The sequence below is a fragment of the Astyanax mexicanus genome, chromosome 8, assembly GCF_023375975.1.
Source record: "Astyanax mexicanus isolate ESR-SI-001 chromosome 8, AstMex3_surface, whole genome shotgun sequence".
NCBI classification, from domain to species: Eukaryota; Metazoa; Chordata; class Actinopteri; order Characiformes; family Acestrorhamphidae; genus Astyanax; species Astyanax mexicanus.
Window position 1 is genome coordinate 43,755,637 of NC_064415.1, and position 17,160 is coordinate 43,772,796.

Genomic DNA, 17,160 nt, shown 5'->3' on the forward strand with positions numbered 1-17,160 from the left:
GACAGTTTGGTTCCCACCACATATAACTAGTTCTGACATGATTTCTAGAACAAAATGTCTGGGCTCTTGTAAGTTAATGTTTTAATGTACTGGTAAATATAAAGTTATAACTTATATGTATAATTATTACTATTCTATTTAGAAGAGAGAAATGGGTCAGTACCTGCTGGAAATACTTGTCACAGTTGATGTACTCCTTTTCATGGGAGTCCTGCAGCTTGTTGGTCTTAACATACTGCCACAGCGCCTGGATGATGCAGGAGCGGGTCTGTGTGTGGATACCCAGCAGACGAGCCAGTCTGGGGTCCAGTTTAAACTGGGGAGGCTGTGAAAGGTTAAAAAAGGCATCAGCACCAGAGAGCAGGAATTGTGGGGCAGAGGTGCCAAAAGTAGAAATCTGGTGTAAAATGGACTAGGGGTGTAGTGAAACTTGATTACAAGTCTAAACTTTTGTTGAATAGCATTCCCAGCATTCTGAAATACAGCGCTTTTAGCTGATGCTCCCAACAGGCTTACAATGTTAACAATAGGGGCATAGAGTTCTCCATGCAAAGAAATCACTATTTTTAAAACATTAACAAACTCAAAGTAGCTCCACGTTTCTCTTGTAGAATTATAAGGGTTCTGACATGTAAAACAAGATTTTCAGAGAAATTTGAATGTGTATGGTAACCTCAGTGTAAACTGGAGATCAAAGACAAAGGCAAAACTTGCATTCTGAGTAGGCGTGACCACTTCACAATGACCAATCACTGAAGTGGCTCTTCACATGCCATTAACTACCTGTTTACAAGTGATAAATCTAATTAGCATGCAGATAGCATCCACAAACTGTGCCCTCACACATAGCACACAGACAATTTCTGTAATTTTACCCGTTTTGTAATTCATTATGACAAACCAGCAGAGGAGCATCTCAGCAGAGAGCAGCTGCACTCTTTACTGTAATAATAACAATATTCCAGAAGTGCTGTTCACACCTGGTAATCCAGCATGAGGAGCAGTGTGCACCGCACGTTCACATCTCCCGGCCTCTTCACCTGGAACCCATCCGTCTCCTGGGTCGTGGGGGTACGGTGCCACTATCAGCACAAAGAGAAAAAACACCATACAGGACTTTATTACACAAAATATCACAATATAGTTTTTATCTATAGTATTATTCAGTGTATATTGTTTTATTTTACTTTCATTTTTTTTTCTCTGCTGGATTTTAGAAGCATAATTCATCACACAGTTTTGAGATAGGAGTTGGGGTTTCAACTCCAGATTGTTCAGTCACAGTGTGTAAAAAACTTTGAGTCTAAAAAACCTTTTTAGACTCACAGTTTCTGCCCAGTAAAAGATCCCCCCCCCAGGAAATATGGCTATTATTTGTCTTTTAATTGATAATTCTCAATTGAGAATGATTTTTTAATGCTGCTGTTTCATTTATCCCAATATTTGAAGGACATGGCCTATTAAAGTCAAATATTTGTAGAACAAACTAATAACAACCCTTTAATTATCCTATTTTTTATGACTGTGTCTCACTCAACAACTTTTAAAACTGTAATAAATAGAGTAAATAGGAATGCACTGAATAATTAGCAACAAAAAACATTCAAAAAGTGTAAATTGCTTAATATTTTTTTACAAAAAGAAAACAGAGGGTCATTTTTACAATTCACTCAAAAATAAAACAAAATAAAGCATTCAGCATCACTTATGCTTGGTATAAGTTTATAAGTAAGTTTCCTACCTCTTTACAAGCTGTACAGGGCTAGGATTATAACATTAGCTGAGGTAACTTAGCCTTAGCATCTCTTTGTTACCTAATATATTGCTGCCTTCCTCTGTTAAACTTGACTTTAGTAGCACTGCTAAGGTAAATGCATGATCAGAATAGCACTACTGAGGTACATTTATGACTAAAATTGCAAATTTTTAAATGTTTAAAAAAAAACTTTTGGAATTTAGACTGAAAATCTGCGTAAACCCTATTTGGTATTTTTTTGTTGGCCAAATGTTCATTATTTGTTCTGTTTTTAAAATTGTTCCTTTGTGTGCATATATATAACACAGGCCTTATAATGATTCTTTATACAGATTATGTAAAAATGGTACATTAGATAACATAAATGATATGCAGTCTAAGTATTCCACAAGCTTGGTACAATTACACATTCTAAGCAAAAATATCTCAAAATCCTTACATGGCCAAATCTTACAGACTGTCACTTTAACTAAGGTTGGAAGGTTGATGAAATGATTAATTAAACAATAGCTTCAATGCGATTTTCAAAATGGAATTATGGAGATTGTACATCATCACATATAGGAGCTGCCAGAGGAAATCTCAGTAGAGAGACGTTTGCTTCTGTCAGTCCTGTAAAGAACTATTTTATGCGGCAGTGATTTTGATATATTTTCCACTTTTCATTCACTGAAATACACAGAGGTTATTTTTGCACTGTGTTTAATATAAAGGCAGCATGTAAGGTTGAAGGGGGCTGCTTACTACTTGTAAAAAAAACAATTTAAATGAAATGTAAAGGAAGAAATAACACATCAATTGGTAATGTCTGTTTACAAAAAAATAAGATGTTATGTGAAAATGATTGTAATTGAGAATCACTTATACTGTATACTTGAAATTATTATTATTATTTTATTTTATTTTTTTACAATATCACCCAGCCCTAACTTTTTTTTTTACTCAATTGGCAATATGTTAAACTAGATAAATAAACAGGAAATGTATGATAAAGGGAAAAAAAAATTAGTAAAATAAATTGTATTTATATACACTTATCCACAAAACGTTTATTCATTTTTAACAATTGTATACATCTGTACAGACTGAGCCTGTACACCATGTTTTCTGCTTTATTCACCTCCAGCTGCAATTTAAACCACATCTCAGGTAAGGTCAGATTAGATTTTATATTAAAACTGATTAGAAAACAGCCTTATTAAAATGGCAGAGGGCAGTTTGATACATGCAGCATTATCACTACATGTCCTGGACTCAAATAATACTCTTTCTAACGGTCCTGATGAGTTCCCTATTGTCTGACGTTCTAAAACTCTGGCATTGTGTCCACTGGTCCCCTCCTGTCATTTAAAAAGAAAATCATAATGGCAGTGACTCACAGCTCAACTCAATTAGCGCTGCTGGACACTGGATGGATGGGCTTTCAAGGCCTCTCTACACAGGTAAATCACTCTTTATTATGCATCTCTATCTGGTATGTGGCTTGAAGAAAAAGCTCAGGCAGCAAGGACAGTTTAAAGAGCCGCTGGAATGAATGCACCAAAATCCCTTGTGTAAAGTAAATGCCTGAGTCTGCCTTAATAGCACCTGTGCACAATGGCTCCTTCACTGAAACAGTGGAACCCGGTCAGAACTCTACAAGTTCAGTCCTTTTCCAACGGGTTTTGTAAGGTTTTGCCTTCAGCCGTGCAATTCTTTTTTTGAGAATGCTGCTCTAAGCTTGATCCTCACGACACTGCCATCGCTCCAAAGTGTCACAGGAAATGTTTTATGTAAGATATTGCTATGGAAACCAGGAGGATGTTTCCTGTATGAAGTCTGGAGTAGTGAACTTTTCTTACATTATTAAGCACCGGCTTTTACACTGCCAAGTAATGACACATTGAATATACTGATTCTCTGCATACTTTATTATCCCACTTTCGCTCTGTTCTCCAACAGTCAGGACCAGGCGCATGTAAAGATTGGGAATGTAATGAATCGTTGCTCAGTCCAGCTAATTATAGGATTTTTACAGATAGAAACTTTTTGTATTAAACTGATATAAAAGTATATTGAAATTCAGCACTGGTGATTGTTGCTGGCTTATTAAAAATATAAAAAACTTGGAAATGAGAGAAAGCCTGCTTTTAACAGAAAATGAAAGTGTTAAACTCTTAAAACATTAAAATTTACTATGAGCACAAGCCAGATATGTTTTCCCAGTGATTCTGTATCAACAAAATATTTTATTTAACAATGCCTTTTATTACAATTACTTTTAAAACAAATTACTGAAAGAATATAAAGAATTATTAGTGCAAATGCAACTACACCAATAATAATACGCTTTAGGCATTGTTGCAATACTACAGGACCATTAAAGGCTCTATTGCGATGCTCATTGCTATCTTACACCCCACAAACAGTCTATTTTCATGCATTGCATTGTTTAAATAGCAAACACACTTGTGTATATATCTATGCTGATGGGCATGGTGGTCTGGAAGTGAGGTGTGTTCAGGTAAATATCTGGTGTGTTGCTATCTATCTTAGCAACAGAAAACACAGGTGCACCACTGACTGATTTGAACCCTGACAACTGTCAGAAGCTCATTGCTATCTTGGCAACGCACATACACCCCCATTTTTTTACTTACACACAAGGACTAGCTGTGTAGCCAACATATCCAACTTTTACATCTACAATAAACAGAATTCTAAATAAAATAACATTGCTGTCCCTGTAAATGAGCTGCTCATGCACCTTCTTCTGCTGAGAAATCAGAGCGCACCTGGTTCTAGTGGGGACTGGCAAGCAAAACACTGACTGGTTTATTTTATGTTACACCAAAAACACACCCATGATTAATTAAGAGAATTAGTACCTTAGTGCCTTTTGCTCGTTTCAAGCTGCGCAAGGTGTATTTTTCATTTCCTCACTATACCAAACACACACTGAAACACCCTAAATTAAGATGCACAGTGCACGGTTGACAGTTCGGATATAGAACGCTAAAATAGGGCCCTAAATTTGATTAAATCTACAACAACATGGATTATTGTAGAAAATTGTACAGCAGAGCAATTGTAATAAAAAAATGGAGTATTACAATTAGAAACAGTGATTTCTGTATATTTCTGCTGATTGTAAAATTATTCCACAAAATCTAAAACCTATAAAAACCTTTACCTCCTATAGAACAACTTATTATACTTGCGACTAGAAAAAGCATGTTAAATGTGTGGCTAGAATAGCACTACTGAGGTAAATCTACTGTGCTTTGTTGTTGTTTCTGTTGGCATATTAGAAATGTTGAATGTGCAGTACATATGGTTGGAATATGGACTGAAAATAGTGACTTTGACCAAAAGTTTTATGGTATACGTACATAAACATTATATGTAGTCTAAAAATATTCTTAAACCTTAGCTCCTCCAGCACCTCCAGTATGTGGATCTAAAATTAAAGCAGCCTTGTCATTAAGCATTAAACTAAATCAATTCAGAAAGGGCAGTGTGCATCCTAACTACCATTCTATTGATTGTGAGATTTCTGAAATTCCTCATTCTTTCTAGGAAAAAATATTCTTGCACAAATGAATGCAAATAAAAGCCATCATTCTAAGGCCTTTTTAAAGTGTAGAGATGTAGAAGCGATTGATACTCACCTCCACTAAGTGGTTATCAGGGCCATACAGGTCCTTATCCAGCTCAATAACCAAGCTCTTAAAGAAAGACGAGAATTTCCTCTTTTGCTTTCCAGGCTGTGGCACAGAGAGATATATGTGAACTCAATTTCAGCTTTTATCAGCAGTCCATCATGTCAGTAATGCAGAAAATTACAGTACAATAGCTAGGTACCAGCAGCACTTTACTGACTTAAAATCTATTAAAAAAAAGCAAAGGTTTATTTTAAAAATAAACAACATTGTATATGTAATATATGACGAACGACTGTGACATGTCAGTACTTGTATTGTGCAGAATGATATCTTTAGTATCCATTATAGGAGCATTTTACTGCTTTATATTGCAGTTGTAATCAATCTATTAGAGACTTAAAGAACTTAAAGAATTTTTAACCAGGCCTTTTTAGCATATTTATTTTTTATTTTTTTGTGATAAATAATATGTACTGGTGCAGGTGTTTATGATGATAATGCAGCATGTTCACTCACATCATCCAGCAGCTTGCCTTCTACTCGCAGCTCCCAGGATGCAATGCTGCCCTCAGAGTCATCAGAATCAGGCTTTGCAGGGTTGAATGTGTTGGAGATGTACAATCGCAGCTTCCGCTTTTGCTGCTTACAGACAAACATGGAAATATTTCTCTTAAGACTCTGCATGTTCATCAGAGCACGCACTGAACCATTTCTCCTGCTCAAAAAAATAAAAATTCACTCACATTTATGAGTAATAATACATCACTTTCTCTCTTAATTCCTCACAGCAAAATCCAATGTTGTTCAATACATGAGTTTTACACAACACTTTTTTTAGTTAACCTTGTACTAAAACAATGAACACTCTGTTTACCATTCATAATTCATTTTTAATTGAAAGCACCATAACCCCACACAAACAAAACAAACAAACAAAAAATAACATTGGAACATTTTTATTTTTGTATTTGTTTAGTTTCCTTTCGCTGCAATTACAGCTGCAAGTATTTTGGGGTATATCTCTACCAGCTTTGTGCATCTAGAGATTCTTCTTTACAAACCAGCTCAAGATCAGCCAAGGTGGATGGAAAGCGTCTGTAAACAGCAATTTTCATGTCTTGCCACAGATGATCAATGCAATTTATGTCAGGACTTTGACTGGACCATCCTAACACATGAATATACCTTGACATAAACCCTTCCTCTGTAGCTCTGACTGTATGTTTAGGGTCATTGTCTTGCTGGAGGGTGAATCTCTTTCTTTCAGGAGTATTTAACTCCATCCATCATCCCATCAACTCTGTCAATTTGGGTGGATGGCCATGTCTTGGTAGGTTGGCAGTTGTAGAATACTTTCTCTATTTTTGGATGATGGATTAAACAGCGCTCCTTGGGATGCTCAAAGCTTGGGATATGTTTTTTATAATTTAACCCTGCTTTAAACTTCTGCACAACTTTATTACTGACCTGTCTGGTGAGTTTCTTGGTCTTCATGATGCTGTTTGTTTATTAGTGTTCTCTAATAAACCACTTAGGCCTTCAAAGAACAGCTGTATTTATACTGACACTAAATTACACACATCTGGACTTTCTGTTAACTGATTATGGGATTTCTAAAGGCAACTGATTGCACTGGATTTTATTTAGCAATTTCTGAGTAAAGGGGGCTGAATACTTTTTGGTTTTTCATTTGATTAAACTTTTGAAAACGATGCATCATTTTCGTTCCACTTCACAATTATATGCTACTTTGCTAGTTTGTGGTTGTAAGGTGACAAAATGTGAAAAAATTCAAGGAGTGTGAATACCTTTGCAAGCCACTATACCTCTGCTGATTGCCAGAGATGGCACATTCAGGATGAGTTCAGTTCTATTATAATTCTCTAAAGGGACACTAAACCCCCTGATTTTAACTGATTCCACCCTCAATCGAAGGGGAAGTTTGGGAAGGGCAATGGGTGATGTATGGGTTTTGGGACAGGTCAAAAGGGAGAGCTGATTAGCTAAGCTTCAGCAGCAGCAGTGTGCCTCTATTGATGGTTGGACCTCACCAGCGGGCGGTATTATTGATTGACTGATTTTCATATTGTGACGTGTCTGTCTAATGGAAAAAATGTGGTTTAGGGTTTAGTTGCTCTAGATTTAGTGATCAAATGTGCTCTACCCAACAATGATGCAGAAATGAAAGGGTTAAGGGCTTCTATATAAGTGAATATAGACCCAAATCAGACCATGCCGTGGAGACATACCTTCATGGGTCTCTTAAGGGCCTCTTGGATGTCCACCCGCTTCCTCATAATGGTTTGGTCCAGCTTGTGCTCAAAAGCCAAAAGGTCCATGTATGCCTGTGACTCGGGCACCAGTTCACGGATCTGATGACAGGAGGTAATCAGACGACAGCATTAAAGAGCTACTAAACTAATTAAAGTAATCATTTCGAACACTACAGTAACCAATATTATTCAGTACAGTACTAAATATTATTTTTTTTTGTCCTATTTTATTGCTATAGCTACACATCTTATCATATCTTGACAGTTCACATTCATATATTCAGTGCTGTAGTACTGAAGATAACTGCCTGGCCTATGGCCTCCCTCGCCATCAGGACTAAGCTTCAGTACAGGCAAAAAGAAATTAAAGAATGAAATTTAATCTGACAGGTCACATTCAATGCATCAATACGATCAATGACCACCAAATCAGCTCTGTGTCACATTAAGGCAACAAATCCAATTACAGTTCCTATTAGCCTAGTAATGTGAATGTATCTCTAATTAGTTCTTTTGAACAACTCATTATCCTATAACTACTGGTATTCAATCAGCTGCATACAAGTGTCTGGTGGCACTGCAAAATGGCCACCAAATGAATGGCCTTTCCTATAAGGACTTCTGTGGTCTCTTGCCAACAGCAGTAAACACATGTGTACAGGCTAAAACACAAAATCACCACAAATCAGATACTTATCCAGCCTAGGATCAAATATAATAGTGACTCAAATCCAACTAGATGTAAATCAGATCTGTGTCACACTAGTACAAATTTTAATCTAATCCAAATTTAGCCTGGTAAAGTGAACATAGCTGTTATAATCTGTTGAGATAAGAATGGATTTGTCTGGACATCAGGAATGTATTTGTACGGGGTTTGCTGTGGAAATGAGGTTGGTGTCAGTACTATCCTTTGGATCTTCACACTTTCATCACTCTAGATGTAATGATGTTTTTGTTTTTCTTGTTGTAAATGAGGAAAAGACAGATATCAGTGTCTAGAGTGTCCAGACAGAGGCACATCTGTATAAATCTGAATGTAATCACATTTCAAACCACCTCTAAATATGTTTGTATTCAATTTGCAAAAATCCAATTACATTTGGATTCTGTCTGTCCAGACTCTCAAAAATCCATCTGCATAAGATCTAGATATGAAAAAAATCTTTGGGCTGGCAGTATGAACACAGATAAAGCGGCTTGATTCTGATTTGAATAGACATTTGAATTAAGAGTCAATCACTGCTAAAACACACCAGACCAAGTAAGTTCTCAGGAGCAGGTCCCTGTACTGCTCAACTAGTGATGAACTAATTAGCGCTTATTAACTACTCATTACCCTGGGATGTTAGCTGCTGGTACTCAGAGGAACTGAAAACGTCCTTTTCCAGCGATGAGTAATAATAAGCCTACACTGTTCAACACACTCTAGGTTTTCATTGTGTTGCATCATTCCGTCTATCCCCTAGTGCCTTGCAAAAATTTACCAACACCATCACAATAAACCCCAGAGCACATGGTGCTCTTGTAAAAAGATAAAAATAACGCAGAAAGCCAGCGTGAGGACGCAGGAGGCGCATGCTAATCTGCGACGGGACAGAAAAATGAAATCATCTCGTCTTTTATCTGTCATTCACAGTCCTGTGCTGGACGCCTCTTCCGTGGCCATAACCCTGCCTTTCTTTGTGGAGCGTTACTGTGCCACCTCTCGACGGAGGCGGTCCACCGGAGCCCCTCCGCCTCTCAGAAGTCCTGTAGCGCCCGTCCGTGCCATCACACGAAAAGAGGGAATCAAAAAGCCCAGAAATCCTACCAAAAAAAGACATAACAGCCCCATTCCTGCACCCCACGACCCCCCCTACCCTTTTCTTGCCCTGCAGGAAGAAGGAAAGAAAAAAAGGCCAGCACATTTACCTGCAGCCTGCGGACTTACTGCTGGCCGGGTTCACAAATCAAAACGGCAATAAAGGAAAACACACAAACACTGAAGAGTAGAAGAATAGCCACAGTGATGCACCTCACCCTCTGAGGGAGAATCTTGTCTGCCATTTTCCTTCTCTTGGCACTACGGATAGGAGAAAGGGGACAGAAATAGGGAGAGAGAGAAAGAGAGAGAGAAAAGCATGTTACTATGGTGACTAATAGCAGAGTCCACAGGCCATCTGCTGAATAACTGGGACCCGTCCAGACGTTGTTCCAGCTGTGTGAGTGTGTGTGTGTCAGAGAAAGTAGTGGAGGTGAGAAAGAGAGGAAGGGAGCAGGGGAAAGAGAGAAATGAAGAGAGAATAAGTTAGAGTGAGATAGAGAATAAGAGACACAAAAAGAGAGAGAATATGAGACAGTGAGACAGAAAGAGAGAGAGAGAAAGAAAGAGAAAGGAAGTAAGAATAAGTGAGAATGAGAGAAAGTGAGAGAATGTATGAGAATAAGAATGAGAGATAATGAGAGTGAAAAAATAAAAGAGAGAGAATAAGAGAGACAGAAAAAGAAAATTGAGTGTGAGAGAGAATAACAGACTGAGAGAATTAGAAAGAGAATAAATGAGTGAGAGAATAACAGAGAAATAATGTGAGAGAGAAGAGTGATTGAGACAAAGAGAGAGAGAAAATAAGTAAGACAGAATAAGAGAGAGAGAATGAGAGAAGGAGTGAATAAGAGAGAGTGTGTGAATTGAAATGAGGTATGAGGAATGATTAAAGCAAGAAAGTGTAATATCGGTAATAAAGAGAAAATAATGGTCATTCATACTCTGTATGTGTGTGTGTGTGTGTGTGTGTAAAAGAGAGAGTGAATGTGTGTATGCACATGTATGCATGTCTTGAGAAACCCATGCAGTCACAGTACAGAGCTGAGTCACTAAGCCAATTAACTCTCCCTCTCTCTCCCTCTCCCTCTCTCTCTTTCTCTCTCTTATGCATGAAGTTTTTTTCCAATTTAGAGAGTTCTCACATGGGTGAGTTGGGCGAGTGGGAGGTGGGGTCTCTCCGTCCTCTCTTTCTCTCAATCTTTTATCTCTCATAAGTCTTTTTTCTTACCTTTGCTGGTCTGTTGTGCTAAAAAAAATCATGCATGGCTAGAGAAAGGAACGGAGAAACAGCAGCGAAACAGTGAACATTTAATCCTAGACTGTAGGGGGAGCATCATAAGAAAACCAAACAGGGGTTGCATAGTATTAATTGGTAGATGTGCAGCAAAACATAACAAAATCACTGCACTAAAAATGAAACAAATATTAAATAATTGTTGTACTGTTTCATATCAATACTGAAATGATAACAATTTTACCTAATGTAAGAATTACATTTTGTCCATATAGTCCAGCCCTAAGTGTACTCCATTTAATTTGCCTCTGTACCAAACATTTTTGTGTTCAATTAACCCATACACCAGTGGTGACTTATTAAAACCATTATTTTTAACCTCTTGTTTAGATGACAGCTTTTCACATTCTGGCTGGATTTTCTCAGTCCGCTTTATGAGGTACAGTCACCTGGAATGGCTTTCAGTTAACAGCTGTGCTAAACTCATCAAGAGCTAATTACTTGAATTTCTTGCTCCTCTTCATGTGTTTGAGAGGAACAGTTGTGTTGTGAAGAGGTAGAAATGGTATACAGTGAATAGCTCTATTTGAGTAATGATTTTAAACTTCAAACTAATTAATCAAACTAAGAAATAAAGGTCAGTCAATTTAAAAAAACATTGAAAATGTTATGAAGAAACTGGCTCTCATCAGGACTAGTCCAGGTGAAAAAGACCTAAAGTTGCGCAGGATAAGTTCATCAGAGTTACCAGTCTCAGAATCCACAAGTTTACAGCTCCTCAGATAAGAGCACCTAAATGCTTCACAGAGTATTTTGGTTTGTATAACACTTTAAAGTTTCTACATGATTCTTTATGTGTTCCTTCATAGTCTGGATGACTAATATTTAATTTCAATGTAAAAACAAAAAAAGATAAAAACAATAAATAAGAAGGTGTGTCCAAAATGTTGAGTTGTACTGTACTTGTCTGTGATGGGCTTGGATAGGTATCTTCAAATCCAATGTATTAAGTCCTACTTGTCCAGACTTCTGCATGACTAGAGAACACATGGCCCAGCTGGTGGCGGAAGTGTCTGTCTACACCCGTTACTCACATCCTCATCTCACGAGAATGGATAAACTTTCTCATGGTCTTCCGCTCCCTCCAGGAAACCACACAGCTCCTCCGGGACGAGCTGAGGAGGCTAGAGAGGTTGGGAAGCACAGTGGAGCATTTTGGGGGCCAGAGGTTTAAAACATGGGGAGGAGTCCTTAAACCTATTGACTTTTAGACTAACCACTGAGTTATTGATTTTATTTGTAACCAAATATCCAGTATAAACTTTCAGTAAGTACCTTAAATGTTGTGATTAGTGCTATAAAAGTACTATACTATACATTATGTAGGAATGTGTATGTTAAATTTACTGTAACCCAGTTTCCAGTTCACCTGTACCAGAAATTAGTTGCTCATAATGGCTTAGTCCAGGTGTGTTTGCAGATGAAACAGAAACTGAAACATGGTCATTATACACTAGCCCAACAATTGTTTGAGCAAAGAAAAGGGTTTCATCAAAATGTTCAGAGCCCAAAATGTTACTGCTACTGTTTGTAAATCGTTTTAGAGAAAGGAAACCTTTATTTAGTTTAGGCTATAAGTGTTATAAGTGAAATATGCTTATTGAATTTGTTTATTGTTGTTGTGATTTTGATACTAGTATCAGAATCATAAAACAGACGTTACTGTAAAATCACTACAATGTAGTGTAAATGGCAACAATAATACTGACTTACTAATACTGAATATGGACCACAAAACTGGAGTTACCTATTTTCAGTTTTTTCACTAGAGTGTAAGTTTGGTCCACTTAATTCTGTTGATGTTCTGAATGTCTTTATTAATATTGAAGTTATGTATATATATATATATATATATATATATATATATATATATATATATATATATATATACAATCTCTCTATAAAAATGAGCAGTATTGACAGACCGTGGAAAATTGCCCATGTTACACATCTTTATAAAGTGTGGGGGTGCAATATTGGCCATGCTTAAATAATTTAACCAATTAAGTAAGCTTCCCAGGCCATTATTTTTTACAATTTTTAAGACAGCTTATATCCAAAAAGTATTCCAATAACTCTTCTATCAATATTAGATCATGAACTTGCAATCTAACAGAATGTAGTCCCTTGGTCCCAATACTGAGAGCATCACAGTATATTACACTGTACTATTTTTTATTACTTCTGATAGAGCTAAAATCCATCACTGTGAATTGCACCACAAAATTGTCTTGTCATCTGTGTACAGACGAAAGAATGGTGTTTATTGGATTTTATTTATAAGCTTTATTGGAACTGCCGCCACCGTACACAACAATTCTGTTTTAGATTTGAACAAATAAAAAAACATCAGATATAATGACTGACTGGTTCTGAAGTTTAGAAAGATATCTTTATCTTTTATCTTTTTGACATTGGAAAAAGCTGCATGTTAATCTTAATAAAATGTTATTTCTAATTAGTTTCAGATGTATTTGTTTTAATATTTATTTGAGATTTACTGTATTATATGTACTTTTTCCTCAGGGTCTGTAAATCTGTGAATGAGACAGTTTGATAATAGTGAGAATGTAGGAAAAATATTAGCGAGATTACAATAATAGACTATATATACGACCATATGCTGTCTAGAGCTATTTTTAGTAGTCCAGTGGCAGTGCTGAATGGGTATTTACTATATGCCTGCTTTATTAGTAATTTCTTTTAAAAATATGTAATACAATAAGACTAATAGTTAAGAGTTATCTGTGTTTTTTTTCTAGTTATTATAACAAAAGTATGAATGTGGTGTGTGTGCAGTAAAGAGTGCAGTAACACACTGTTCCAGCACTGCAGTACTACAGAAAAAGTCTTTGTTCTTTTAAGTTCATATTATATTCCTTTCTATAGATCAGCTGCAAGTTCTTATCCAGATCTTAAAAGCCTTGCCATTATAGTGATATTTGTATCATTTAAGTTACTTGGATTTTGTACCCTTTCAGTTTATTCAAACTAGGGCTTAGCTGGTAAAAATAAATTGATTTTTTTATCGGTTGTGTACATATGATGCATTAACAGAAGTTTGTTTGCTATAAATATAAGGCCTGTTTACACTAGGCATTAAGATGTATATTTGGTGATCGGATTACATTCTGATTTTACTTGTCTGAATGAAAAACCAAGTTTAAGCTGCCCAAAAACTCTCTGTGTTTGGATTACGATAGATCTCTATCTAAGATAGAGAACGATTCCGTCCACATTTAGTACAAAGTGTAAATTGGATATTATCAATCAAGCAGAAAAACATTTGTTTAAACAAACATTAATTTAGTAAATATTATCTAGACTACTCCGTCCTGCTCTGTGTTTTTGTGTGTGTGTGTGTGTGTCTGTATGTGTGTGTGAGAGAGAGAGTATGCATGCTCATTTGCATGCTAACTGGTACAGTTTGTTCCTTTGTGGTTTAAATAAAAGGGAAGATCATTCTTGTGTGGTTTGTTTAGACATATTTTTTGATGCACTTAGATTTTTCCTTGTGTGAAAACAAACCAAACCAAGGAGAAAATATTCCAAGTTTACAAACTCAATATATTTTCTGGGCCAGAGCAAATTAACTACAGATGTGAAAAAGCCCTAACAATGTTCTCTACCATGCAATCAACATTCATGTCTACTGTACATTCTACCCAACATGCACAATACCATGTCTCTCATTCTCTCACAGAACCAGGAGACCGTACAGGTCTGGTATTTCTCTTCATGGCATTGTCCAGAGTGCATACATGCATGGGATCATAGTGAGGCTAGCCAGTGAGGCTGTACATTAACTCTATAAGGATGCTATAAGGAAAAGCATACCTAACAAGCAAAGGTCAAATCCATTACAAACTCAGACTAACATGCAGCACAGTAAAGCGCCTACTTGGTTCCAATTGCCGGCTCTGACTGGGCCTCTCGCAAGTCCATTTGTCTTGCTGAAACCTCATTGGCTCCTGGGAATCCCAGTGGTTTCCTACAAGTTAAAATTTAGTGACCCTTATTAGTCACTAAAACAGCATGTGCTGCTGGGTACCGAGCCCTGGCCAAGGATCCATAGGAAACAATAGCTCTTATACTTGACATTTTAATCCGAGTTCATTAACCCCTGTTCACAATTGGCATTAATATGCATCCTGGGTGATCTGATTATAAGTGGCCAGCATAAAGTACATTTGCTAATGGGATACAATGTGTCTCAAGGTAGTATATTAATCTAACCACATTAATACTGTAGAATGAATGCCAAAGCAGCAAAAGGTTTCAACAAATTATTATTTTGGTAGTTGACTAATCTGATGTTTTATCTGATTACTTTTTTATTTCAAATTTTATTCCTCTTTCTGATCTGTTGCTGATGTAGCATTAGCTCTGATACATCCACTAACAGCCAGCTGTGCAGACCGACATTACATTGGGTGTGATGTGGGGAGAGTGCCATCTACTCACCCAGGGAGAAAAGGCAGATTGTGCTCTCTCAGACTCTGGCTGCTAATCAGCGAAAGCGAAATTAATTCAAACCAGTGATCCTTGGATCATAGTGCCAGTGCCTTAGTCCACCATCAGAGCACTGCCTTAAATCACTTAAAAGAAAACAGCTGAACGTGGGACTTAAGTGGGATTTAAGTGGTCAGTGCTGATATTTACATTCACATCTCTGCATCGCTCTTTAAACTCTAAAGATGGGAATGTGTGGCTGGCTCATGACTAGTTTGCAAGCAAAACTAGCTTCCACATCTCAATTTAGGCTAAAAAACTCTTACCTTATCCAGCCTCTCCCTCAGCAGAAATGGTGGGATATATTATATAAGCAGTCAATTTAAGCAAGCAATTTAAAACACCAGGTGTGAACAGCAATGATTTTACACTATGCAATCATTTGTGATTGGACGCATGTTAATGGAAGGTGTGAGGTTCTGAGAAACGTTTTTAACTTACTATAACCCTACTATAAAGTGTTTTTCTTGAAACTCTTCAACTTGGGCAAAAAAACCCTTTCTCAAAATAATCATTAACTGATCAAACTATGTTATATAATGGTGTAATTATGATATATCCAGAGGGCGTGCACCTTCTGTAACCACCAATGTATTAATGCTCATTCTAGTCACTACAGGGGGCTGGACTTCATAACAGCAGGTGATGACTCTGGGAAGAAGAGGTCAATGTCCAAAAAGGTACAAACACTGCAATTAAGAGTCTGGTCTAGTAATGAGCTAAATATTTTTACTAGACTGTCAGCATGGACTGAACAGTGGAACATTGACATGGTAAAGTTCTGCTGTGCGACTGGCGGGTAAAAGATGGTACTTACTTTCTGGGTCGATTCTGGACAGGGGGAGGCTGCACGGGCGGAGTGGTTGTGGGTCGTTTCCGGTTTGGGTCCATTGCAGGATTAGGCATTCCTGGCCGGATTGGGGGTGTTCCTCCATACGGAGGTCCAGGGGGACCCATAGGGGCACCCTGATGGGGCATCCGGGCCCCAGAAGTCATGCCTGGACGCTGTGAGGAAAATAAGAGTGAGCAGTCACTATTGGTGTTTAATGAAATCCAACCCAGGCTTACAACATTCAAAAGAGCAAAATGTCCCAATGAAGCACCAGTGAGGGGGTTGGTAGCTTGGAAGACCATCCAAACCTTGAACTTGTGATTTTTATTTAATTTTTGCTGCACATCATCCAGTTAAACAGGGTTTTTTACACTCTCTGCAATGAAATGTACAGTTGGGTCAGTGTTCTTTAAGCACTGATGATATCCTTTACCCTAACCCAAGTATAAAAGTTTCAAATCTTCAGTAGAATTAAAATGTCTGTAAACATTTGACTTTTTTGTAAACAGTAGTAACTTACCAAGACAATAACTTTTGTATGAAATAATAACAGTGTAACAAAATAAATAATGTAATATAAAAATAAGGTATTGTACCAAAAGTTTTACCAAAATTCTAAAGTGCAAAGTATTTAGTGTATGCATATAAACTGCAAACAAGATATACAGTTGTGGTCAAAAGTTTACATACACTTGTAAAAAAACATAATGTTATGGCTGTCTTGAGTTTTCAATAAGTTCTACAACTCTTATTTTTCTGTGATAGAGTGATCGGAACACATACATGTTTGTCACAAAAAACAGTCATAAAATTTGGTTCTTTCATAAATTTATTATGGGTCTGCTGAAAATGTCACCAAATCTGCTGGGTCAAAAATATACATACAGCAACATTAGTATTTGGTTACATGTCCCTTGGCCATTTTCACGGCAACTAGGCGCTTTTGGTAGCCATCCACAAGCTCCTGGCAAGCTTCAGGTCGAATGTTTGACCCCTCTTCTTGACAGAATTGGTGCAGTTCAGCTAAATGTGATGGTTTTCT

The 17,160-nt window shown here is 37.1% G+C and overlaps 1 protein-coding gene across 9 annotated transcripts in view; it reads right to left on the reverse strand.

Annotated features, from left to right (window-relative positions):
• The window catches only part of smarcd3a (SWI/SNF related, matrix associated, actin dependent regulator of chromatin, subfamily d, member 3a), a 40,840-nt gene that overhangs the window by 5,801 nt on the left and 17,879 nt on the right, over positions 1-17,160 (reverse strand). For 3 of the 9 annotated variants that reach the window (XM_015603658.3, XM_007241182.4, XM_007241184.4), the window contains exons 2-9: positions 16,104-16,291; positions 14,676-14,765; positions 9,696-9,738; positions 7,650-7,772; positions 5,917-6,042; positions 5,407-5,502; positions 981-1,082; positions 164-325 (exon numbers count right to left, since the gene is read on the reverse strand). In XM_015603658.3, coding sequence (XP_015459144.1) covers positions 164-325; positions 981-1,082; positions 5,407-5,502; positions 5,917-6,042; positions 7,650-7,772; positions 9,696-9,738; positions 14,676-14,765; positions 16,104-16,291 — 930 coding nt within the window. The remainder of the gene's footprint in view (positions 1-163; positions 326-980; positions 1,083-5,406; positions 5,503-5,916; positions 6,043-7,649; positions 7,773-9,695; positions 9,739-14,675; positions 14,766-16,103; positions 16,292-17,160) is intronic. The other 6 variants (XM_007241185.4, XM_007241183.4, XM_007241188.4 and 3 more) reach the window with 3 other exon arrangements.